The 26,361-nt window shown below is 36.3% G+C and overlaps 1 protein-coding gene across 2 annotated transcripts in view; it reads right to left on the bottom strand.

Annotated features, from left to right (window-relative positions):
- Positions 1 to 26,361, bottom strand: part of LOC117242966 — a 245,041-nt gene that overhangs the window by 7,159 nt on the left and 211,521 nt on the right. For both annotated transcript variants that reach the window (XM_033510038.1, XM_033510039.1), the window contains 2 exons: positions 17,006 to 17,023; positions 551 to 708 (listed from right to left, as the gene is read on the bottom strand). In XM_033510038.1, the coding sequence (XP_033365929.1) occupies positions 551 to 708; positions 17,006 to 17,023 (176 nt within the window). The remainder of the gene's footprint in view (positions 1 to 550; positions 709 to 17,005; positions 17,024 to 26,361) is intronic.

The raw sequence follows: 26,361 nt of genomic DNA, 5'->3' as shown, positions 1-26,361 counted from the left end.
ATGAAATTTTCATCCCTATGGGATAAATAACTTGCGGAACATTAGCTGTGTGTATATAATTATTCAACTACGAAAACTTCCTCTCTTCATGCTTACGACCGATAATTCAAAATTTTTTAAATAAAAACGTAAATGGAAGCTCATTTTCCAACATCACTATCTCGCTTCATGACGAATAATAACGTTCCCCACCGCACTCTACCATTTTTCTCCGTTCACTATATTTAACCGATCATCTTCACGCAAGCTTGCTCGTAATTTCCGCGTAATTAAAGTATGTACTGCGCAGAGACAAGTGTCGACGACACGCTTCCCTCACGCTAAGCTGTTGTCTAATACGGGAAACGCACGATCAACTTACGAACGAATTAACAAACTGTACTTTCGCGTGGTTTCGAACGACTACTCCTCGAACCATAACATGCTCGAGATGCTCCAACTCCAACCTGTTTCTAGCCAAAACATTCCTTGTTTTTCCTTTCTTTTTCTCCGTTTCCAACTTTGATTACTGTTTCGTCTATATGTCGGAATGTAGGACGGTGATACTTACTGTAGACTTTCAATTGGTTCAAATCCGGAACGGTGGCCGTGTTCGCAGCTGGTTGCTGTTTCTGTTGTTTGGGATGTTGCGATCGAGCCGGTGGCATCAGACGTGGTCTTTTCAATGGTGGTGCCAAACGGGGTGGAAAAGCAGTCGACGCATAGTAACTGAAAATAAACTTGGATGTTGAGTGTCACAAGACATCCCGCTGCTAGGAACGATGAATAATTGTTTCGAAGGCAACGTCATTGCGTGAATATTTAACGGCGGCCCCGGTGGTGTCGGCAGACGACTCGTTTTGCGGCGGTTTTGGACGAGTTGGTTTATAGAATAACATTTGCAGTACACGTATTTTAGTAAATGGTAAGGCCGGCATAGTTTCTCAATCATGTTATAAAAAACGATACGTTTAAACGATGTTCTTATAAATAAAATCTTTGGTATCTTATATGATTGATGAAAAGAGAATTCGGGTGAAACGAACAGAAATCGACGATTTCACCGAGGTATTAGGGAATAAAAATCGAAGAAGGGGGGAAAAGTCGAAGATTTAGAAACTTTTGCTGGTGATTTGAGGCGCGAAAATATTGTAAAAGGGATAGAGAAAAGAGAAACTCGGAAGATTTCAGAGATGATATATTAAGTAGTACAAAGGACACGAAGAGAGCCATACCTTGAAATGTACACTTAATATATTTCAAATATAGTGATATTTATATACAAATTTTAAATAAAAGACAAGTTAGAAATGAGTTTCATTTGTCTAAAAATAATTTTGTCCCTGCTGCAATATCACGAGCCAAGGTCAGAAATATTCAATTACAACGGTTTATAGCTCATCTAAATCGTGCGTCCTTTCATTTTTACGAGGAGCACCGTGCACGAAAGGTTTGAGAACGGGTTTCCAGAAGAACGTACAAATTGTACATTTAATCAACTCATTTAGACGCAACAGCACGGCGGAACGTGTTTGCACGCGAGTTGCCTGGGTTCCCCTCTCTTGGACGCCGGTGTCGTTTCGATTAAAAGGCTCGAGCGAACGGCTCGCGTCGAATTTCTAATAAAACGCCGAGCGAACTTGTCTTCGAGACGCTAATTTGCCGAAATTCCATCTACTTCCAGGTTGCTCACAACCGTTGACTATATACACTCCGATAAACACATACACAACTACCGACACCTTCGATAACGATTCAAAACGCGTCCGTCTGCACGTCCACCTAACTGAATTTAATCGGATGTGTTTAGACTTTTGATAAAATCGATGCGACATTGTCGCCGTGCGACAAGCCACTTCAGAAACGGAGAACAGTGCTTGTACGGAGAGTTTTCGCCGCTTTGAGCCAAGTGGAAAGAGGTATGGAGAGAGGGAAGGAGGGAAAGAAAAAGAGAGGGAGAAAGGGAGAAAGAGAAAAAGAAAGAAAGGAAGGAAGAAAGTCAGGGTGGAAACAAGAGGAGCAGAAAAGAGGAATCGCAACCCCTCGCCGTCGTATTTATCCGGCTATGTATTTCCTCTGTCTGTCCTTGCTGCTTTCGCCTCGCGAAACCTTCGTTGAAATAAAACTTCCTCTTCTTTTCTCCCTCCTTCTTTAGTCTTTTTCAACCTTGTCTAGTCTCTTCTCTCCTTCTGATTCTTTCCTATCTTTTTTTTCTAGTTTCACCTTCCTTTTTCTCGTTCCCTTAGTTCGTTTTCTTTTTTTTTTTTTGTTTCTTGAGAAACGGTTGCAGGGCTCCTTCTTTCCTGCTTAACGCGTCTTCGTCCCATCTGCTTGTTTACGTCTCGCCATTTTATTCCGTTTTGTCGTCGTACCAGAACGGAATTCGTTTTTGAAGACTAGAGAATCTTTTGATAACGTTTAGTTAGAACAATAAGATAATTTAATTGGCGAGAATTGTTTTTCATTGTCACGCATTTTGGAAGTATCTTCTTCCCGTTATCTTGGTTTGAAATGCTGATTAAAAAACTTTCCGCTTAACTAATGACGTTATTATTAACTCCGGCATTCTTTTGTTTGCTACCCGCTTTTGTCGTTGTTCTTTGTTTGCTGCGAAGTTGCCAGCGTATAGTTTTCATTCCTTTCCTTTCCACAGCCTTTTGCTCTTTTCATTTATTTAACTTCATGTACAAGAGTTTGCAGATTTCCACGATTCTCTTTTCCCGTTCCTTTGTGCCGCTATAAATTTCTATTTCATCGGTCCGTGTACAACTGCCTAAAGCGTGGCCTACTGTTTCGTATAAAATATCACGCATTGAATTTATTTTCCACTCTTTTAATTTATAAAACAATATCGAGCTAGGAAACTGTAAAATACTTTTACGATAAATATTACATCAAATACCGTTCTTTCAATATTTATATCGTGCAATGAATAACAATTTCCATGCGACATTCCAAAAAGCCATACGTAATCATGAAACTAACAGTAATTTCCGTGCAACCAGTGACGATAGAAGATTGCGAAACCTGACAGACAGTTCCTTAAATTTCGTACCGAGACCGACCATCCGTTTACTCGATCCCCCTTATTACTCAAACTGTCCGCCATATTAAATCATCCCCCTGATTTCTCTGTTCCCATTTTCATACGTTTTACCGGTCATTATTTTTCGTTCTCCTCGCGTCATTTTCTTCCCTAACATACGTTCCTTTCTCCGTTAAAATCTTCTGTAGATCCGTGCCCAGTTCCCTTTTTCCTCCTCCATCGTGTTCCATCCCCCTTGGCAATAGCGTGACACAAGAGACATCCACGAATTCGTGCCTTCGTGGCGTTGTTAAAAGTTCTCCACGCCGACAGAGTTTCACTCTGTTTCACTTTGAAACTTTCGGATAATAAGCGCGAAACTGGCGCGAAAGAGAGGCGTAGAGAGAGAGAGAGAGAGAGAGAGAGAGGGAGAGAAGGAGGGAGAGAATGAGAGAGATAGACGAGGAGGACGTAGAGGAGTGAACGGCGGAGCGGAAGGGCTACGTTAAGGGCGGGCGTGCAACAGGGAGGCAGTATCATCTACACCGGCACTTCCTGTCGTCTCGACTATTTTAATTTTTTTTCAAGCCACCGTCCAATTATTGGCGACCGCAAAAGTCGTCCTTTGTCGAGTCGCGACCGCCTTTTGAAGTGGCCCCTTATTTCTTCCTTTCTCCTTCCTAATGTCTGCGATGACTGATAAGGAGAGGCGGAGGCGGAAGAGGATGGAACAACAGGCCGCTACTGTTTCGTTGCGCGTCGCATCCCTGCGGAGAGGAGTAACGATCGTCCCTTAGTTTCGGAAGTTCGATGATTACGCGCCGTCTTCTCTAAATCCTTCGGCTGGTAGCGCGGTAATATAACCGGTAATAAACACATCCGTGACGGAACTTTACTCGGTACTTCCTCTGCCGCTTAAAGGTTGTCCACGAGTACTTTTAACTAACGAATCGAATTTTCGGCGTCGACGCAAGCCGTGATATGCCTCGATAAGAGAGACGAGAACGATGTCTACTTTTCAACGAAACGTTAGATACAAGCCGCAATCTGTTAAAATTTAGATAAGATTATTACGGCTAAGTAATTCGATTAAGTACATCTTTCACGATCTTGACGCACGTTCCAAGATATAAGAATTTCAAAAGAATCTTTCTCGATTACATTTACCAGAGTTCATCATTTTACCGCGGAGGACGAGGTAAAAATCAACCGGAAAGTTGCACGTTATATTTTCGATTTAATTTCCAACAAGTCGTGTACCTTTCGGAATCGCGTTTAATTTAACAGAGAACGAACGATTCAATTTAAATCTTACCCGGGCATCGTCCTTTTACTGGGATCAGGAATCTTTTCCCATGGCGGATGAGGAAAAAAAACCGAAGCTTCGAGATAAACCTCTATTCGTTTAAATATAAGCCCAGCGCGAGACAGCCGTGGGACAAGGGGCGATGGAATAAATCGACAGATTTTCATCAAGAAGTAACCCTTAGACAGCAAGCTCCTCGTGCGGCCAAGGAGATTCGACCAACGAGGTCTGTGATTGGCATCCCTGACAATTATTTGTTTTCCACAAATCACCGGGGAACGTCGTTTTCCCTTCTCCGGGGCTTTTCACTCTTTTTGTTACTCTCGTTTCCTGCACTTTGAGGTGCGCATTTAGTTTCTTTGTGACATTTCCGCGACGTTGTGAAATAGAATTGCAGAAGCTTTCTAAAAATGTAGGATACGGTATCATCGTTTGAAATAAGACAAGAAGTTAACGAGCTAGATAAGATAAAAAGTTAATTTGAATCGAGTCCACTCGACTTAACTTGTACATCATATCCAAGATAAACTTGTGAAAAATAGACAAGCTTTGAAGCTTTTGAAATAGCGTAAAAACAGGTCGTTGTATAGAAATAAGGCTTCGTTTTATAAAAAAGATCTTACTAAACAGTTAAATTATCAAAATTTTTTTCACATAGCGATATCGTTATCGACGAGTTTACTAATGTGGACGTATACTAATTGATTGATGCACTAATCGATAGTACGAGGAAGGAATTCACATTAAAAAAAGATAAATGGAAGGTAAATCCGTGGGTAGCAGTGGCGATTATTTCCTCTCGACGAATCACACGAAACATTACGAAGCCGTGTAAGCAAGGGGTTTCCGTCCCTCCTATTTTTTCCCTAGCCATATACTTTCAGGATCAGCAGGAACCTGGCTGCGACGTTTCGAGTTATATCGCCGCCAACAATGAGTCATTGTCAGAATTTCTGAAATAGAACGCAAGTCACCCCTGTCAACTTTATTTCGAGCAATTTGAGCAAGTTCCGCCGCCAGCTAGCAAAGATTAAAAAGGTTTGTTAAAAGGTGCCTTAATGGACGCTTTATGACCATTTAAGACTGGAATATATCGAACGTGGTAAAAGGACTCGTAGTTGAATGTAAATTCTTTTAAAAAACTTTCCTATTATATTCCGATGAAATTGAAAAAGAGAAAAGATCATTCATTGTTTCACGTCGATTCTTTTTTAACATAATTACTTTCACATAGAAAGATTAAACGATTTATAAACTAAGCCATTTAATTATACTTTATATGAGATATGATGGAAATTTAATTATCTCCACGTTTAAATTTATCTTTACGCTTATCCTTAAACAAAATTAAATTAAATTCTAGGACAAATATAACGTGAGTTATAAGAGCGTAAGTTATTTTATAAAATATTCGTAATTTCGTATTTTTAACAGGTTTTTTCAATTTCATATCAATTTTCAGGTATCCTTTATCGTAATATTATAAGCCTATTAGTGTTCCACCCGCGACGCTTAACCTGCACGTGTGACAGCTTGCTCGGCTGAATGAATTTTAATGAAATCCGGTATTAGAGGGTTTGGGTTAGTATTTATCCGACAAATTCAAGTTCCGTTCACGTTGTTCAATCTCTACACATACGTGTCCAGGCTCGGGTTGAACAAAGAATCGATTCCAGTCCATACTCACTTACATTTTACTCAAATTACCAAATAAAATGTTTTACAAATAGAAAGTAGAATTTTAAAAATTATATGGAGTCCTAGGACCTTTTACTTTTCTTTCTCCGCTTTGTGATTATAAAGAAATTGGAATTTTTGCTTCTAAAAACAATATTTAAAACATTTTGTCGCAAAGGATTTTACGTCGTTAAGATAATATTAAAACACTCCTTTCTGACATCTAAAAATATAATAACTATGTATCATCAATGAAAAATATCTTTTCAGATAGCGAAAGTAAAAAATTTCGTGGAAGATTCATATGTATAATAATTTTATTTAAATTGAAAGTTTCGAGGCACACGTTTAAGTTTAATTTAATAGATTAAATGTTCATTAAAAACGAATTCGTTAATACAAATCTAAAGTCGATGAACTAAAACATACGAAAATTTCATTATTTATAATCCTCTTTTCGTGCAACTGCGTCAACTAGATCGCTTTATCGTTGTCCCAGGGACACAATCTTTTTGTTTTATTTTGCTTTCTTCCCGTACCATGACAGTAGAGAAACTGCTACAATGTGTATGCGACAAAACCTGCCGTCTATATATTTTACTATCACAAATATTACCACTTGGACGGTTCGTGGTCCAGAACGCACCCCCCATGCCTATAAATAATATTTCTGTCGGAGCTTTCACCGGCGTTTTCCCGCAATTATTGCGTTTCTCATAACCGATGTCATAATTCTATCCGGTAACAGGGCCATTCGTAACTTCTGTCAGTCCAGTTCATTTTAATGTTTCCTTTTTTCACTTGTATACCCTATTTTTTGCTTTTTCCAGTCTTATGAATCTCTGTTAAAAATAAAACAAAAATAAGAAAGGAATTAAAAGGACAGAACCTTGATCTTATATCTCAAACGTTGGCTGAAAAATAATGTGTATGATTCAAAATTATACTTCCTTGAATTTCTTATGTTCATTACGTCGAAACACCTATTTATATTCATGGTCCTTTGTTTTCCTCTCCACTGTAAAAGATGGTCATAATTTTTACTTCACGAGAGTTTAAGGTGCACTGCAAGGGGCGTATTAGTTACGTGTATTAAAGCTGCTCTTTTAGCACCATTTTTTTTAATGCTACAACCTTTCAGAAGCAACAGAATTTGCATAACAAAGATGAACAAGTTGCTCGGAGTTACGGAAATTTCATTGTTCTGTTTGTCTGCAAGTAAATCGTATATTATCATCAAAAAGGACATTCGCTATAACTGCGGCACGATAACAAAGACTATTTGAAGAGAATGTTTGTACTTACGAGTACACTTTTACATATATATACCTAATATAAATAGAATGTTATTTTGTCGCAATAATACATGATCCATTTAAAAAGATCTCTGTCTGATCGGGTTAAGAAGATAGAAGTACGATGACGTTATACCATTGATCCTTATTCCAATTGTAACCTACATACGTCAGTTCTAAATATCGAATGAGAAACCTTTGGTTAGTGAGAAGGATTATCTTTCGAAGTCCTCATAAAGATTTGATTTCGCTACCTGACATTCACGTGACAGTGGATCTAATAAAATTACTCAATCGATATCAGTAAACCTATAGCATGTTTCCTGTTTATACATTCTAATATGTAGAAATAAACATTCGAATAAATCATGCACGATAAAAGGAAAAAATTTCTTTTTCTCTTCATGTGTCATTTTATAAAAAACATTCTTATCACGGCGGCAGTTTATCTTGCATAATGTTCAAATTATCACACTTTCATGAGTATTTATTGTAACGTTAGTGGTACATTAAATATGCATTTGCGCATATATATGCTAATTAGTAAAAAAAGAATAGAATAGAATTTTCGGGAATTTGCTAAGATTCCACGTGCTGGGCAAAGAATCAGGGGAAATTGCCGCGAGCATTATGTATGCTCTCTTTTCCCATCTCATTTCCTTTCACGAGGAAACTTTTCACCAGCGTATGATAGTTTTGGGCCTGCCTCGGATTTCTACGAGCAATTAAAGAGTGCTCAGGAAGTTTCACCGCGAAACGATGGAAGGAATTATCGTGGAATCTCGCAGCTACTCTTTCCCTCCTTTTTATATCTCGTTTTCAGAATCGAGATTTCTTATTTGATTACTTGAGTAGGATTGCTAGCAAATCCTTGGATTATCTGTCCACGTGTGCGGGCCGATCTTGCAGAATTTTTGTTAGAATTTTAGAAAAACTACAAAAGAAGCGAAAAGGAGAAGAATAAAGAATCAAACAATTAATAAAGTTATGTGTTAAATGTTATTAGAACGTAATATGTACTATGTTTGAATACCAACTTCACACGGAATTGAAATTTATTTCTTCAAGAGCGGAGATTTTCTTTGTTCGACGTCAACGAAAATCAAATTACGTGTCGCCTGCGAAAGGATTTTTATCCCTTAGCCTTCTTCTAGATCAAAGGATAAGTTACGAGTATCGTATAAATTGTAAATTCCATTCACCATTTCATCATATTATTGTGTTTTACTCAGGAAATTTTCGTCTCTTCTGGTATATATCATTCGGATAATATTGTTAAAATTACGCTTTCAAATAAACTAAACAAAATATATATTTTCTTTACACCAATGAAAGCAAAGATGATCCATTAGAAAGCTAGAAAGGATTTCTATCTCTTTGATTATTCTTAATCCTAATAAAATAATTCATAACTATTCTAGACATATACCTAATGAATGTTTTATACACACTAAATATATTATGACATTTCTGACGAGCCTCCTTCCTCTCACATCTCACTCGTATCTAAAAATACGCTATTATTTCTGAAACTGCAATGGGTAACTGCAGAAAGGTCAATCATTGACATTTTTCCTTTTATTTAAGTACACGCTGTAAACGATACTGTATTACCAAACCGATCTTAAGTATTCACATATATTTACATAATATTGCATGATTGTAATTCAACTGTAGTTTATTCATCCTTAAATATTACTTTCTACAAATCGTCGTCCTAGTTCTTAACTGTTCTAACTCCATTTTTCAAAAAAATTTAATTAACCAATTTACATATGTTTCATTATTATGAAAAATACAAATTCATGTTTCTACTTAGAAAGTAACAAATATTCATTTCTTTAAGTCCTAACTACACACAACAACATTAAACTTCATGAACTTTAAACTCAGTTTTCTGAGTTTACAAATTAGTGGAGATAGAACATTTAGGAACTAGAGCGACGAAATATCTAATAAAATAAAACTTGCATCAAACGCAAAAATTAGTAACATATTTGCAATTCTACGGAATTATATAGTTCACAGAATTGTTAATTAACAAAAATTGCACAACTGTACGATAATTAGTATCGTGAATGCGCATCCTGTCAAAGGGTTGAAATTCCACGTCTAAAGGCTCGGCGCGACAAAGAAACCGAGTTGTCGTCGAAGAACGACGAGCTTTTTGTTAGGCGGCTTGTATGTATGTACGCTGGTCGCTACAAATTAGACGATAGGCGTGCAACGTAACACCAAGTAGTTTGAAACTGGCTGTTAAACCAATGCAAATTACTGCAAGACAATCCCCGGTGTTGCGGGTGGAGGCGAAAGAGGCGTGGACCAGGCGAGAGTTCGTCCTTTCTAATTACGTATCGCAACCCCCGAGAAAGAGGATGGAAAAGCTTAACCAACTTTTCACGAATTAGTACTGCCCTGACTGTGCCCTGCGAATTTCACGTTTCGTAACGGTGTTAATCTCTAACCAATTTCGTAATTTTCGCCTGTGTCCTTTCAATGAATGCTTCTAGATTTGCGGTTCTGTTGGCAAAAATTCATCGCCTCTTTAATCTTTTAAAGCACAAACCGCTCTGAAAATATTTTATTCGACAGATTTTGTGGAAAAGTGGTACAGGTTCATTTTCGTGGTACAGGCAACCACAGTTCTCTTAAGTCAAAGATTTTTGTCAGTTGTATCAATATTTTTTTAAACGTCTCATTTTGTTAAGGGATGGTTAATGTTGAAATAAAGGATAGCTTGGTTAAAAAGGACGTAAGATGAGATATTAATTTACGGGAAAATCGTAAGGATCATCGATAACGTTAAACGTGGTAATTAAATATGACGGGGAATTTTGTTAACAACGTTTCATGTATGACCTGCAATTTTACTACAAATTGGATATAATGTAGGTGTAATACCCTGGTGTATACGCAAGAAAGGATATCGAGTTAATCAGGAATATTCATTCCTCCGGGTATCGTTTCACAGCTACGATTAACCTCTATTTCGTACTCGTGCAATACAGAGATTTATATCACAAGCTTATTGTCCGCAATTTCACTCTTTACGGTGTACGATATCGTCAGTAATTTAATTATATAATTCATAATTATTGTCATAATGGACTTAAAAATCTCCACTAATAAAAACGAATCGATACGACGAGAATAAAATCGAGTTGATTATCCACGATGTAAAGATAATGGAAATAGATATAGAAACCCATATGATGGTCATAAGAAATTTATGGGCAGATTAAAACACAATTTTCACAATTTCTTTAAATGCCACGTTCGCACCTATGTATACTAATTTACATATACGTCCTCTGGAATGAGAAAGAAAACTAATTTTACCGGAACGCTAGGATCTGAATACTACTAGAATTTTAAGGAATTTTATTAGACGTATGCAAACTTAATTTCTGCAAATACGTTTCAACTATTTTCTAGTTAAACTTAACAGCTATTTCTGTTCCGCTACATAATAGAAAATCGTTATGTTATATAATTTACGAATGAACATGGATTTGTTAATAGAACCGTAATAAAATGAATGAAATAAAATCATACGTCGCATTATTCTTATTAAATACCTATCCATAAAGAGACATCAAAGTTACGCATATATGATATGTTTTTAGCGAGATATGAGTATCTCGAATGATACTAGTTCTTCGAGATGGGACCTTCTTAAAAGGGTAAGTGGAAAAGGAGGAGATAAATCAGAGTACGAAACATGAAACGACATCAGAGCAAGTGTGCATCTAAGATCTCTATCGCGTATTAACGACGTTCAATTAAGTAAATGGCCCTCTTGTGAATTTTCTCTACCTCGAACCCGGAAGATTAATTACAAATTGAATTGGCTATATGTATAACGGTGTAACGACTGGCTGCGTTAGGGTATGCACACATACGCCGAAGGGTGTCAGGTTAATTAGGGACATTCGTCCCTCAAGACATCGCTTTGTGACTAGAAGGCTTAACTGGACACGATGCATCGTGACACCTAACAGCACCCTGGCCTATAAGCTTGATCCCCATCGACATACATTAAGTGCACGGATTTCAGATGTCTATCTGACCTGTGTCAAATTAAGTGTTACCTGCCAGAAACGTCAAATTTAATCGATGCGAGAACGACACTGGTTTCCTGTATTAACCGTGACACGAAGGCAGCTATTAAAACACAATGCGGAATTCCTTCTTCTTATCCAATTATTCTATTATTTTTTTATTCCGTTCTAATTATTGTGTTCGATAGATCAAGGAAATGGTAAATGATATTTTTATAAATTTTATTTTATTTCTTTCAATTGCGATTTTTTCCTGTTAGTAAAAATTTCTATTTTTGGGTAATTGTAAGACAGAGGTATTCCATGGGAAAATTATTTTCTTTTCATCTGGAGTTAATGATCAGTAAGTTCACTTTGGCGTGAATTCAATCTGTTCAAAGGATTATAACAACCTCTTTTAAGATAAAGAATTCGACACAAAGCAATACAGAGGAGGCAAAGAATTTCGCAACCATAAACATCGCTTTATCTTCGCCTGCAATGGAATAACCAGAAAAATTCGACTAAAAGAAGGGCAAGGAGAAACGCACGGCGATAATTTCCCATTCGAATATTCAGCGCCATTCTCAGCACATAATTTCTCGATATAATAGTTTTCCGTAAAACGGCTTGAATCGCAAAGCAGAAACGTAGGCTCTTAATTCCATTATAAAACTACTACAGACCGGCGATATTTTAAAATGAGATCGAACATATCTGTAGTTAGCTTCCATAAACGGGTGATAAATAAAAATTATTTAATGGAATTGAATACATTGTTCAATTTTGCACAAATCAATATATATAATCCAAAAGATGTTCAGTTAATCAAGCAATGTGGTACAATCACTGAATAATAAATGCCTTTGATACAAATTAAACATGATACTAGGAGGATTAAAGGAAAATGATAAGTGTTATATGTATAGGGGGCGAATGAAAGCGTAGAGAGAGAAGGATGAACGAAGAAGGCTTGGAGGGTGAGAGGTAAACATAGGAAATAAGAGAAAAATGTATTTCTGGAAGTCCGTCCTAACAGACGACTATGTATAATAAATACAATAATAAATAAATTAATATGATAGTCCAATTAAAAATTAATAATAGTCTAGCCTGCAAATAGTAAAGATCTCGCTTTTTATGATGCTTTTGTTCTCACGTTAAGATGCTTTGGGTTTTAAGTTAATACGTCAATTAGTCCTTAAGATGTAGAAGTTTAAAGGATACGTATAAAAACATCTTAACGGTTACTAAACTTCTATCATTGTGTCCCATTCTTTTTCTAAATACGCTAATCAATAATTATACTAATTATTTATAGAAATTTATCGACGATCAATTTTATTATGCCTGTGTTAGTTTGTAAGAAGTTTTGCTGGCTGTTTAATGATATTAAAGAACTCTTCTACAGGCTTTTACTCGTATAATTCAACGATTGCAATTGGTTGCGAACTGCTAACAATAAATTGAACGTATGACTTTCATGAATATAACTTCAACAATATGCGTTTGCAAAGAACGAACTTTATCGTTGAAAAGAAACAACCTAGCTCGGTAGCTCGATTACATGGGAATGGTTTAATAAATAAAACAAGTCGCTTTGAATATTGGTTCGTCCTTTTTTTATTCCTCCCTGTGCATGCAGGTACCGTTTTCCTTTTATAACGATCGACGAAAATAAAATGTGCACAAAATTTATACATACGGCTTTGAACTTTACGATCGGATCACGGTTCCTCTCAATCTGTAATCATTAAATTGGTCAGAAATTCCTACACTGTTTTTAATAGCGCTTTTAACGTTGCTTTCAGCCAGAACTTTTACCGCCGCGCAGATCCTCCATAGTAGTTTTAAACTGAAATGACCATTTTTGTACGCACTAATACATATGAAAAGGTCGGCTTTGTGAGTGGCGCACTTGTGAACGCTTAATTTTACCAAGTCGAAATACGGCAATTTCGCTCGGGATTTGAAAAGCATCGTGAGTTATACACTGAGCAAATTCGAATACATTCGGCAATATTATTCGTTCAGTCGCTTATTTGATTTAAAACTGTTTTGATGAAAGGTAATGTCCTAATGAGCTCTTTTCCGAGAAAAATGATTCCAATTCTATGTATTTTTGCACATTTTTCGTCAATTTCGTCATCCATGGGTAAACTAAGACGTAACCAATAACAATTAGAAAATATCAATTAAAACCATGTAACTAGGATTGTAATCGTGAAACTTACGGAAGAAACTGGAACAACGGGAAGAGCAACTAAACACCCAAGTGATTTCCAAATACAATTTCCCGACCACGGATCGTAACGGTGGCAAGACGGAACCAAGAACAGGATCAAATTGATGACAAGCAAGAAAGTTAATCGAAAGCAGATTTTCAAGGTGTTCCTATCCCGATGAGCTGGTTTTACTCGTGTGTTATTCAGATGGGGAAACCCGTGGCAGTTCATATAAAACGCGCTGCAACGAGTTTCGCTGAAAAAGTTGTCCGGAAATTGGCCGCAGATACACGGTTGGCCAGGAAAAAACAGCCGGGTGCAAAAGTGAACTGGGAAAAATAGGTGGAGTGGGAGGACGAAACAAAATGCAACAACGAAAAGCAGGATCGAAAAAAAAGGCAGAAAGGAAAAATATCAAAAGCAATCAATTCCTTTTTAGTCGACGAACAATGTTGCCCGCGGCTTGTACTGCGTGTCGCTTGTGGCGATTCGGGATGCCTCGTGTGCGTTACACGGGTGTGTGTTTTCTATGGCGGCGCACGTTGCATATTTAAAGCAGGGCGCAAGGATGGAATATAAAGTCTGTCCGAAAACACCGCTCTCTCGACCATCCAAAAAGAAACGAGAGCTCGCGGGGCTCATACACCGTTGCGCCAGAAGAATTAATAAAGCAACGAAAAGCAACGTCACGTGGTTTATCGTTGTTGGTTTGGTTGAAAGAAAAGGGCGCCTGGACCGTGCACGTTTCTCTAGCCCACGGTTATAATTCCGTTCCACGCGGCTGCCCCGGCAACGGCCTCACCTGAGCTTATGATTTTTATTCGGGCCGGCGCGACGCGTCGTATTCCGCTTTTGCACCCGTGCGCGGCCGTGTCGCTCTTTCTCCAGGCCGGTCACGAACTGTCTCTGAATCGTAACAATTAAAGCAAAAGGACCGGGGTGCCGGTTGCGCGGCCACCGCGCCCGTTTTCCAACCTCTCCCGTTCGACTCGCGACCTCTTTGCCCCTACTCTCTCTCTCCTTCTCCTCCACCTTTTTTCTCTATCTGTCTCGATCTCTTTTTCCCCTCTATTCGACCGTGGTGAAAGAACGCGATGAATCGTGGCTGCGTTATTGGATGAAAATTACGCGTGAACGGAGCAGAATTATTCGTTTGTCTAGACTGGAAGCTTGCCATTGATTTGCCATTGCTTTGTAAGATTAGAATAAAAGGAGTAAAGACAGAAGAATGAAACGAGAGAATAAAAAGAAGAAAGCTTGGAACAGATCCGAATGCATATAGAACTTACAAAGCATTTTATATAGGTATGGTCAAGCATATTTTAGGAAAAATAAGATTAAAGGGCGGTAAATATCTCTCGCTATCGTTTAATTAATTCTCCGCTTGCCATAAAAATTTTTTGTCCAACTATCTAACGATAAAATCGATACGGCCAGGAACCATGAGATTTATCGCGCGATAAATACTCTCCGATGTGTTTTCCTTCTTAACCTGCCTTAGCGCGAACGTCACAAGCGGATCCTAAATTACACAGAAATTCAATTGGACGCTAGGTTGCGAACAAATAGGACAAAAATGCTGTTTCAGCCGACTTCCTGCGTGTTGTTACTTGAAATATATACCAGAAGGGCATAGCAAGCACCGTGGTCGGACTCTAATAATTATTATCTACGGTCACGTGAGTATAATAACGTTAGCATGCACCGTGCTTTGATAATCGCACGTGCATTGCCTCTTTAACTTCTCTCCATTCAATCAAGCCCGGTCCTTGTTCGCTCCTTGAGCGACCGAGCAAGCGATTAATTGGAGAAATACCTCGACGGTGGAGAGGGAGAAAAAAAGAAAGAAGGATTGCGTTTACTCAGCGAGTAATTAAGTGTTAATGTATCCTGTTGTCAACGGTGTTTGCTTGCCGACTAATTAGTTCTGTACGCTTCGTTTGCCTCTATACAACAAGGTGGATTCGTGATTTGTTGCGAAGCTCGCTTTCGATATACGATAAGCATTAAAAATCCTGTAGCCAAAAAATTTCGGGTTTAACTGAAAGAATCCTTTACATCGCGTACTCTGACGCAACATCAGCGTCTTGATTTTGTGATATTTTATTTAACCGAGTTACGTTTCTCGTCTTGGCTTGAAAAACTGCGTTGACTAGGCGAGACGTTTCGCGGATGGGGAAAATAGCTTTTATTCGCGCAGGAAGTATATACGTTTTAGGAAAGTCGCAGTATTTCGGCATTAGAAAGTAATGCTTCTTAGCGTTTTTAAGAATTTCAGCAGAGAGTTTTAAATGGGTGGATAGACCGAAAAGTTCCTTTGACGACTATATACAAGATCTTATCACAGTTAAATTTTCTGCCGAGTTCATTCGAATGAGGTTTTCTTCCTCAACTATACGGTTAAATCCTTTGGTATTGTCCTTTTCTTGTTACAAGAGAGAAAAAATTATGAAGAAGGGAAATAAATAAAGAAGAAGGGAGAAGAAAACTAATGCGCATATGCGGGTTGAATTAAAACGGGGCAGGCATAGATATTTTAATTTATACCTATGAATAAAATTCTCTCGTCATTCGGGATTTCAAGGGTTAACGTCCTTCAAACTGGATTTTTCGCTGGCGATCGAATTAAATCGGCGTGCCAATTAATTTTGAAAGAATATTGATCACGGTACCCGTGATCTGTTACGCGAATCGTGGAAACAAATTCGTTTTCGCACAAAAATATTCGCTATGAATTAAAAGGTTGCGTTTCTTTTGCGTGGCAATTGTTAAAAGAAAGGAATACAAATGAAAAAGAATAAATGAATTATAAAAAAAATATTGATTATCACCTTCGAAAATTTGAAACGAAGTGACAGAACCGAATTCGAATTCTGGCGAGTTTAATCGATGCCAGGAGGTAATAAATGCATTCATGCATCAACGCGAAACGATACGCAAAAATAAATTAATAAACTTCAATATTGTTGCTGATATTCCTCTTGCGTATCGCGTATGCGAGGCAGAAGTAAAACATTCGGGAAACGGGCCGAGATAATAATTATGATTTACGGTCTGGTAGTTATAATTCCAGCATCGACGGCAAATTATATGCCTGCTTTTCAAAATTGCGCGTACACTCGGTGACGGAGCTCTTCATGTACGTGGGCAATGTTGTTCCTACACAAGAACATCAGCTTCGCTTAATCTTCCATCTATAGCCAGCACGATTAGCCGATGGAAAAGTCACTTGCAAATAAATCTAATTTATTTATGAGCAAGTATACTCGATTTGTTGAATACGTGTTTTTGGATTAGGTTTGATTAATAGCGATCCGTAAAGTCGTTCCTAGATATTTGAATTAAACAACAGAAAGATTTCATTTTACATACCCGGTTGCCGCACACCACCGTATTTGTAAAACTATGCGAATAGTAATTCAGTGAAATTGTGCATCTCCAATGCAATTCGTACTCACCTATCATAGTAGTAGTCCCTGAAATCAAAAACATAATAAACGATTAGTTCAGAAATTTTTTGAAGAATTTTTAATGGAAGAAAATATATGTATACCATTTCTAAAGCTATAATAGATTTATATTATTTATCGTAATTTAAAATTTGTATATAGTTTGCTATAGTTTCACGATAGCAAATAAAAAAAAAAGAATCATTCTAAGGTTGTCCAAGTATCCATATTCGTTAACAACAAACGATACAAAATTCAGTGAAATCAATATCTATATTCGTTTGTTATATGTATAGTTCAAGCACAAAATAAACTTCAATCGACGGAAACATTTTTACACTTTCAAAAAGTACACCAATATCATGAACAAAGAGAAAAATGGGATCGTGTTTCGCCATACCGAAACAAGAAACCGATGGAATAACGATCAACGTTTGAAATGATGAAACATCAAACGAATTCGAACGAAATAATAAAGAAATGTTGTAAATCACTCGCAACAGATTATTTATAGGTTCATCAAACAGATAGATTCGTGTATGTCACGATTCTGAAGATCGTTACATTGCGATAACGCTTAATTTGCATTAACGATTGAATCGCGTAGTAAAGTCACAGTTCAATCACTGTTTAGTGTTTCCTGAATCCGTCGATGTACGTTAGTGTTCACGTTCCAGTCACGTTTCTATGTAGTGAATGACACTTCAACGGTGATCGAATCGTGACTAAACCGCTGCGCTGCTGCAAGTCAAATCGAATGTCACGCGACATTCATTTCTTTTCTGTACTTGAAATTCGGTACTTTAAATGCATTCTGCTTGTATCTTTTAAAGTATTACGCTACGAACTAGCGAAAGATTCCTTTCACCCAATTATTTCTTAAGACGTCGAAGATAATCAATTTCAGTTGCTCACAGATCACATACGTATACTGACATTTCATTCTCTGTTATTGCCTATACATTTTTATTGCGTATAGTTTTCTCAGTTTGTTCCTATTGTAGAGCGACAGTTTTAAAGAAAATAATGCAAAGACCGTTAAAATCAATAGAAAGAAGGAAAGAAGATTAAAGAGGAAGAAGAGATTTTAATCAAAAAAATATGAGAACTCAACGATAGATATAAAACATCTTTCATCACTAATGTTCTATCACAAGCTATTAAACGAACTGTAGCGTGCAACAGATGTTCTTAAATATCTAGTAAGTTCATTGAGATGGAAAAATCGGAGTTGACCCGTGTCGAATCGACTAAACGATAGATTCAATGATGCGAGTTCATTTCTGTGCTGCTAGGGATATTGATTTGTTTGAAATGGTTTTCGAGGAACTTGCTACGCTTTTACTAAATCGATCGCTTGCATCTTTTACACTAATAGGTGTTGCAGCTTTCATGTCTTTCCAAGAAACGTGTATAGTAGAAATAAAACTATATCTTTCTTCCTTTTTACAACATTCTATACCGAGACAACTGTAATTGTAATTTTCCAGTCGAACGAGTTTTTTTCTTTACGTAGCGAAAGAAGGAAATGCTTACGTGTTCTTATAAAGCCACGAATAATTGCGTCTATTTATACAAAGCGTAACGTTTCATTCGTTTTGCGATACTTAAGGTTATCGGCCATTACGCGGGGATTACTGCGAATTACACAGTCCTATCCACAGGTGATAAAACTAGAGCGACGCGAAAGAAATGGTTAACGAAGAAAAAGGAATGGAGAAGAAAGGTAAACGGATTCAGTCACAACAAATCAAAAGTAACAGTAGTTTCCTCGTTGCTGTTTTAAGGAAATACGAATGTCGGTAGTAAAAATTTTAATAATGTTTATTAATTATCAGTATATATAAGAAGATAATAGAACTGTGTAGAAACATTGTTTCAGAAATTTCTGTCGAATTCTATTGATTATTATCGTCATAAATAATTTTGTAAAATAATTGGAAGTATCGAGAGCATGTAAAGGGAACTGTCCTTGAAGTTAATTGAATAAAGAAACCACCTAATTATCGTTTTTCACCGTTTCAAAGGGTTTAATATGTGACAAGTTTACCGGTAAGTGGTATATTATTCACTTAACCGCGGACAGCGGTTCTTTGAGGATGGGTCAGCGATTTAAGAGAAAATTGCCAATTACTTTACTCCCTGTAAGTACTCGAGGCTGATACATTCTGGGCATCGAGGCGTTACTTATACCGATACTTTAAGAGACAAAGTAAGTAAGAAGGTGCAGACTGGACAAGCAGTTAAGGAATTACATGAGAAAAATAAACTTGATGTCGTTGAGCTTGAAATAAAATTACTAATTTTAAAAATTGAACTGAGGTCCGATTAATCAAGACACGTCACTTAACATTAAGGGAAAGAAATATTACAAAGCTTGATCGACGAAACATATAAAGTTTCTTTGTTCATTCTACTTATTTCTGTAAAAGAGAAGAATTTGCCTCCTCCAGTTATTCTATTATACTATTATACTATATTATATTATATTATACTTATTATATTATACTATTTTATCGCTGGTAAACATGTTGCCGACAAACGCTTTTTCAGGTATTGACAGACACTTATCGAATTAATCGATATAGAAGGAAGAAAATTGCTGATAATGAAGAGGAGAAGGACGATAATCGAATTTGTGCAACGATCGACCGAACGAAAAGTGTTTCGGTCAATAAACGGTCCATTAGTTGCTGTTTAAATACACAATTTCTGCCTCTAAAAGAGAGAAAACGAAGGACGTTGACCATGAAATACCGACGAAAGGATCGACTTCAGAGAAAATTGCCAATTACTTTGATTGCTTTGCTGTGCCGGTAGTTTTGTTTGGCAATGCTGTAGGTAATTCTGTGTCTTCGTACATTAATGTAAAACGCTGAGAGACATTCTACAAGACTTTCAGCTTAAACAGAAGGAAAGTTCAAGCTAACGAATTGGCTCTTCGAGATTCACTGAATATTAAATGTGCAATTGATTAGTTTGATAAATCATTGGCTTATTTCCATAATGCCGAGAATCAAAATGAAAGTAATATTAATATTCTAGTGTCAATTAGCTGGTATAAAAGTAATTTTGCAGATAGAATAAAATTAGTTTAATTGGCAGGTTTGCATTTAAATATCGTTCTTAATTAATTTGTAAAAATATTAGTAATCTAAAAATAAGAATTATAATCATTCAATCGCACAATATTCAATGAAATATGAAAGATATTCTTCTTTAAATATTATTTCCAACTTACTTCCGCGCAAGTTTTTTCCAACAATTCATTATTTCTACAGAGTGTGGAAAGAAATATCGACCAGATTCAAAGAGCGCGCGTGAAAAAAGAAACGTCAGAAACTGGGAAACGATCGCGAATTCATGACCTAGAATGTCTGAATATTATTCTCTGGTCGAAAGCGTAACTACGACAGTTCTGGCCGTACAGCGATTGGACACGAATAGCAAATCGATTGACGATTACTGAAGCGCATAATTCGAAATACAGGGTTTACCAAAAGATCCGAACTTTATTCGACTATTACTTGATAAATTCAGGCGAAAATGTTGCGAAGGAAACTGCATCGGTTATGAACGAAAGGAAAAAGCAAAAAATATATATCTTTACAGAGCATCGTACAGAGTACTGAATTCACGTTTAAATAAATATTCAACTTACATTACATTTACATTTTTATGTAACGATTTTATATTCCTGTTTTTAGTAAAAACATCTACGTATTTCGTACAATTTATGAAACCCGAAAATGTAAAATACAATGGAACAAAATATATCTATCTATCTATTGTTTGCCATGTTTTAATTGTGTTTTCATCATTAAAGCGTGGGAGAAACACTGCGGGATTTAACTGAAAAAATGATGTTTCGATAAAGTTTGGAATGATAACCTTTTTAGTTTTAGCCATTCTAGTATATAATTGTTAACTGAATATTTCATATTTATTTTGTTTACTGCTGTTTCGATTCCTTCGTAATTATTTCGTAATTTTACGAGTGAATTTGTATCTATCTATTGATAAAATTGCACGATTTAATTAGAAAAACAGAATCTGAAAGATATGAATGCAAAAATCATTAAACAATTAAAAAATATGAACTGTTAATAGCCTGTCGGCGCCGGGGAAATATTCATATGTCTTAACGTTAGATTGAAAATTGGGAACAGATGCATTCAAAGCGCCACGAGAGGAAAAAAAGATAAAAAAGAGGGAAAGAGGGAGGAAACTGTCGATGTGCAGAACGGTTAGCGTGTATCGAAAAATGACGGTGTAATTATGGGGCCGATTGTTCCCGGCGAATTCTTTGTTATTCAAACTTTCGGTCTTTACTTTGTACAGTTTTTTAGATGAAAAAATATGGCCTGTCCACGATTTTTCATCATAGCTGTTTGAACGTGAAAACGAAGCAGGAGGAGAACATGGTGTATTTAATGGCGCAAATTTTGTTGCACTCTCTTTATGCGCGTGCTTTTTGCATACGGTATGAGTACCTTTTTTTTTATATCTTTTTTATATGAGACCGTGAATAAAGGATATTGTAATCTACATGACACGATTGTATCTTCTGTAGTTTCAAAATATTAAGAATCATTTTTTAACAGTCTTTTTCGATAATAATACAATATTGTTGAAGAGACCTTTTAAGGAATAAAGGAATAAAATTTTTCAGTGAGAAAATTAACTGTACAGCCGATAATTAATAATCAAACATATTACTCGCGTCAATGAAAGCTTTGTCGGTTATAAAAATTACAAACGTTCACGTCCTAGGGTTATGTTACGCAGCTACGCAAATTCACATGCGGACTCGTATTATTTGTCGAAATGGTCATTTATATGGTCGATTTAAATTCATTAGTTTTATATATTCATTTAGATTCACGCGATCAACATCTGTTGCCAACTCGAGGTCGTCTGTTCAATTTACGTTAGTTTAATTAACGAACGAACTTGAGTACTTTTAGTTTGCTTTAAACAACATGTAAACGGTTTTAAATTTCACTAGAATTGTTTAATTAATCCCATGCGCTGGAAAATGCGTAAAAATTTACGAGGACTTTCCTAAAATTTCACCGCGTTCGCCTAACGTTTATCGTTGCTCGACGACTTCGGTTATGTGCCAGCGCGTTATTTTTTTCGCCCCATTTTCAAACAGACTTTTCCCTCCGTCCTCTTGATAATTTCAGTTAACTGCATCAATTTAAAAATACCAAACGACCACTTGGTCGACTGATGAAACGGTTTTATACTGAAATCTCATGCAGGATTTTAGCGTAACTACTGATACCATATTAACGACCCTATATTGGCTCTTTGACGTGACACTAAACGATCGGTAGGATGAAAATATGATGAGGTAGACGCGTGTCATCCATAATATAAGTTAACAGCAGTTCGTGACCTACTAATTTCAACGAATGAAATTAAACGAGGACTACGCGGGTAAGAAAATGAGGTTCGTATCAGTTGGAGCAAGGAAAAAATGAGAAAACAAACAAACGTTAACGCTTAAAATTCCTCGCTCGGAACACAAATGAATGTTGACACTGGAATTTTGGTTTTCAAGCGTTTCACGAAAATATTTCCTACATCAATCATAATTATTTATAGACGCTATACGAAATAGAACAAGAGTTATTTATGCGTACAATTTTACCAACTGTGTAATAAAAATATTATCACAATATGTACATAAAATATTTCTTAAATATATCGTATCATATAAATTTCGATTCAATAAAATTTTATAATAATGCAAATGCTGTTGCAGTGAATATTTTGGTCTGATAGGTGTTGTAGTTAACGTTACAACATGGTAATAAGCTATCGACAATTGCCAGGGCTATTACTTATAATAGTCCAATATCAGTAGCTGATGCTGAAGTATCCAAGATCAGGATAACCGATATTATCGACACATACACTGTTTAGGCTGAACAAGACGTGACAGGAAATTTAATAGCGATTAAGTGCTCTCTAAATTCGTTAATGCATGCTGAAGTAGCGAGTTAATTAAATCTGGCCTGAAATCTCATTTCCTTGCAATATTTTAAATCGCTCTATCTGTAATATTTAAAACTGCCATCTATCTTTATGAAGAATATTCATTATTTATTTGCAGAAAGAATATTTTAGTTTGCAATATAGATTGTTCTTCTTCCGAATTAAAATCTAGTAAAGTTTAGATCATTTTTTTAACACCCTTTATCTACCATTTATAAATAAGCTTTTATAAAATTCTAAATCTCATTTGTTTGATAGCAAATAATATTACGTATTATAAATGTTTAGAAAAGAAAGACAATACGATAATTATCGATGAGTTTTGTACGTACCATTTGGGTCGTTCGCGGCGAGTGTGTGTTAAACCAGGCACATATAAACATGCGCACGCATACAAATCACTATTTTCGACAATTGAATCTCTTAATCAAATCGTGCAACAAATTACGATTCGACTCAATTGCACTCGACGAGCACTTCTTCTGCTTTTGACCGGAACGAGAGCTTGTGTGGAACTGATTGCGAATAAACATAAAGTAATTCCACAGCCTCGACCTTGATGTTTCTAATTTCATACTGAATATCGTTCTCACTTACCCTCCTTTTCACAGTCGTTCATACTTAAACTATATTCAAATTATAAAGTTTTATGGCAATGTCTTTCTACTCTGTATTTTTTAATGTGAAAAAAAATCCATCCCCTTTATTCATCGTCACAGTTAACAAGCGAAGATCACATGGGGAAAAACAGTTTTGTTGTATATCACTTCGTTTATCATTAGCCAAAATCTCTCGTGTCAATTTATGACGCGACTGAATTTAAATTGGATTAATGGACAACACACTGAACTCTAAACTTGCTCCTCTATAAAAAAGAATGAAAAGTATGAATTATATTTCCCGTTGTGGTTTTGCAAACAAAAAGCTACTACATGTACCTCTGCAAATGATATGTGTATTTCACATACAATTTGTAATTGTAATCGAGTCACCTGGTTCATTGGAAAAATACGAGTCGTTCCAAAAAAAAAAAAAAAAGATATTGCCAGGTTGTCTTGGGATATTTTCTTTATGTAACATGGCAAATCTCATTTAAAACACGAGACCTCTTGCTCTCGGTTAAACCGTGTAAAGAGGACTTTTTGATTTCTCACGTAGGAAAGAGACGGCCACGGTTTCCTGCATCCGAGCATTGACTCGTTATCGTAACATTATCGGCGAATGGTCAAAAGGGGTCACGGAAAAGGACTCGAACGTGCAAAAGAAGCAAGTGGATGGAAAAAGGAAAACATCGACTCTCGGCGGTCATGGGGGTTTCAGGGAAAAAAAGAAGAGTGTGTCAGTGCGGTAGAAAGTGGAAATGGAATACGAAGCGAGCAAACTTCTACGAATCTGGTACTTCCTGGAAACCACCGAATGGCCGACACTTTTCAAAAATACTATGCGCGATTGTTACGTAATGAAGGGTAGCTAGGTTTTCGAGAAATCTTGCAGTCGAAACCGTGGGTCAAGTTCGTCATCACGAAATATTTTCATTTTACTGGCTGCGTGAAAACAATGGTTATTGGAAATATATTTCGTGGATAAAAATTTGTAGACATTGTGTGAGGTGTATAAATCAACTTTTAAGAGTTATCACAGAATGACGCAGAATTTAGGAAGAATTCTTTCTCGGGAAAATTTCTGAAATTTCTTAAGCCAGGTAAAGAAACGTTGTATGAATTGATACGGCACGAAGTGCTGGAGAAACCGCAAAGAGCGAATGAATTTTTAGGTTCTATCGAAACGACTAACCTATTGCACTATTTCTAGCTGATACCTTTGACTCGTTATCGTGACGTTTTCGTTGAGTGCACGAAAAAGACTACGATGAAACGATACAGCGGAAGCGAAGAAGGTAAATGGTATTTTCGTAAAAAGAAACAGAGACGCGAAAGAATACTGAACAGAGGAAAAACGCGAAAGAAATCTAAACGTGGAATTCGCAGAAGCTTGCTTCCGTGCATAAAACGCTTCTTTGCAGTGCGTTTATAAATTTAAAATATACAATATTCAACAGTAATTTATAATTTTAACAGAATTCACTGATCATTTCAATATATATCTTTGCTATGTAAATCAAATAATTTTGGTAAATACATCAATTCTAAATAAAATTGCGAAGTTACTAATATCGTTTGACAGAAATGATCACATTTTCCTTCTTATTACTGTTATCGTACAACATGAAAATACTACGGAAAAATTTCAGTTATATCAGGAAATAGTTGGTTATTTTATTGACATTTAGCAAGGCCGAAAATTAATAATTTTATAATGTTATTCCAGGGAAATAAGAATAGAATGAGCGTCTATCGAAAAAATATGTCTGGAAATAATCGAAATAATTCATACTTAATGCCCCGCAACAATGCACCTTAACCTCATTCAAGATTCTATTATCGTGTGTAAAATATCCACGCTTGAAAATACTTTAAACTTTTATTTCCGTAGAGTGTAATTCCCTTCCTTGGGGAACTGGTATCTGACTTTCTCCGGAAAACTCGTCTCATTATCTTAATATTACTACGAAATGAACAAAGGAGTTGCAGGGAAAAGTAACGCAGAGCTCAGAAAGTGTAGGATAAAACAAAGAAAAAGAAGCAAGGAAAGATGAAACAGAAAAAAGACAGTGTAATTCAAGTAACAACAAAGAAACTGTGCTCTTCCTGTTCCAGCTCGAAGATGTTCTCTGGCCGGATTTGCATTATCTACACAAAAATAAAGAACTCGCTAACTTCGTGTTTCTAAATTCTTAAACTAGAAAATCATATTCTTACAGACTTTAAGTCGAATTAGAATAAATTTTTTGATTTTCTAATGTACAAGGGGCGGTGATTGTACTGTAACCGGGCAGGCGGCGATTCTACGCGAAAAAAGAAGTCGGAAACATAGAATAAAATCTTTTTGTATGAAGTTTCGTTTTTGAAGAAATCGAGTTCGAAAATTTGTCAACTATACTTTAACTTAGCTATGAGTAAATAATTCAGCAGGAGGTTATTACACATATGAAAATAGGTCAAAAGTATGAAATAAAGTTTTTCCGTTTGAGGCTGCATTTTCAAGGAAATAACGTTTCAACATGTTTAATTAGGAATTGGTATTATACAGTTCCACGATACATTTTCAAATTTATTTTTCTCGAAAATGAAGCATCTTATGAAAAAATTTTATTCTATATTTCTGACATATTTTCTACTATTCTTACTATTTCTATATTTATTTTTACTATTTTCTACCAAATGTACGTCGATTATTTACTCTTGTTGAGTCTGGAATTAGCCAAGTTAATGTATGTTCTTCAAATCTTCAAAGTCGAT

Source organism: Bombus vosnesenskii, unplaced genomic scaffold (assembly GCF_011952255.1).
Source record: "Bombus vosnesenskii isolate JDL3184/JDL3185 unplaced genomic scaffold, Bvos_JDL3184-5_v1.1 scf7180000013265, whole genome shotgun sequence".
NCBI lineage: Eukaryota > Metazoa > Arthropoda > Insecta > Hymenoptera > Apidae > Bombus > Bombus vosnesenskii.
The sequence above is the reverse complement of the archived record's forward strand: the minus strand, read 5'-3'. Positions and strand labels throughout refer to the sequence as shown.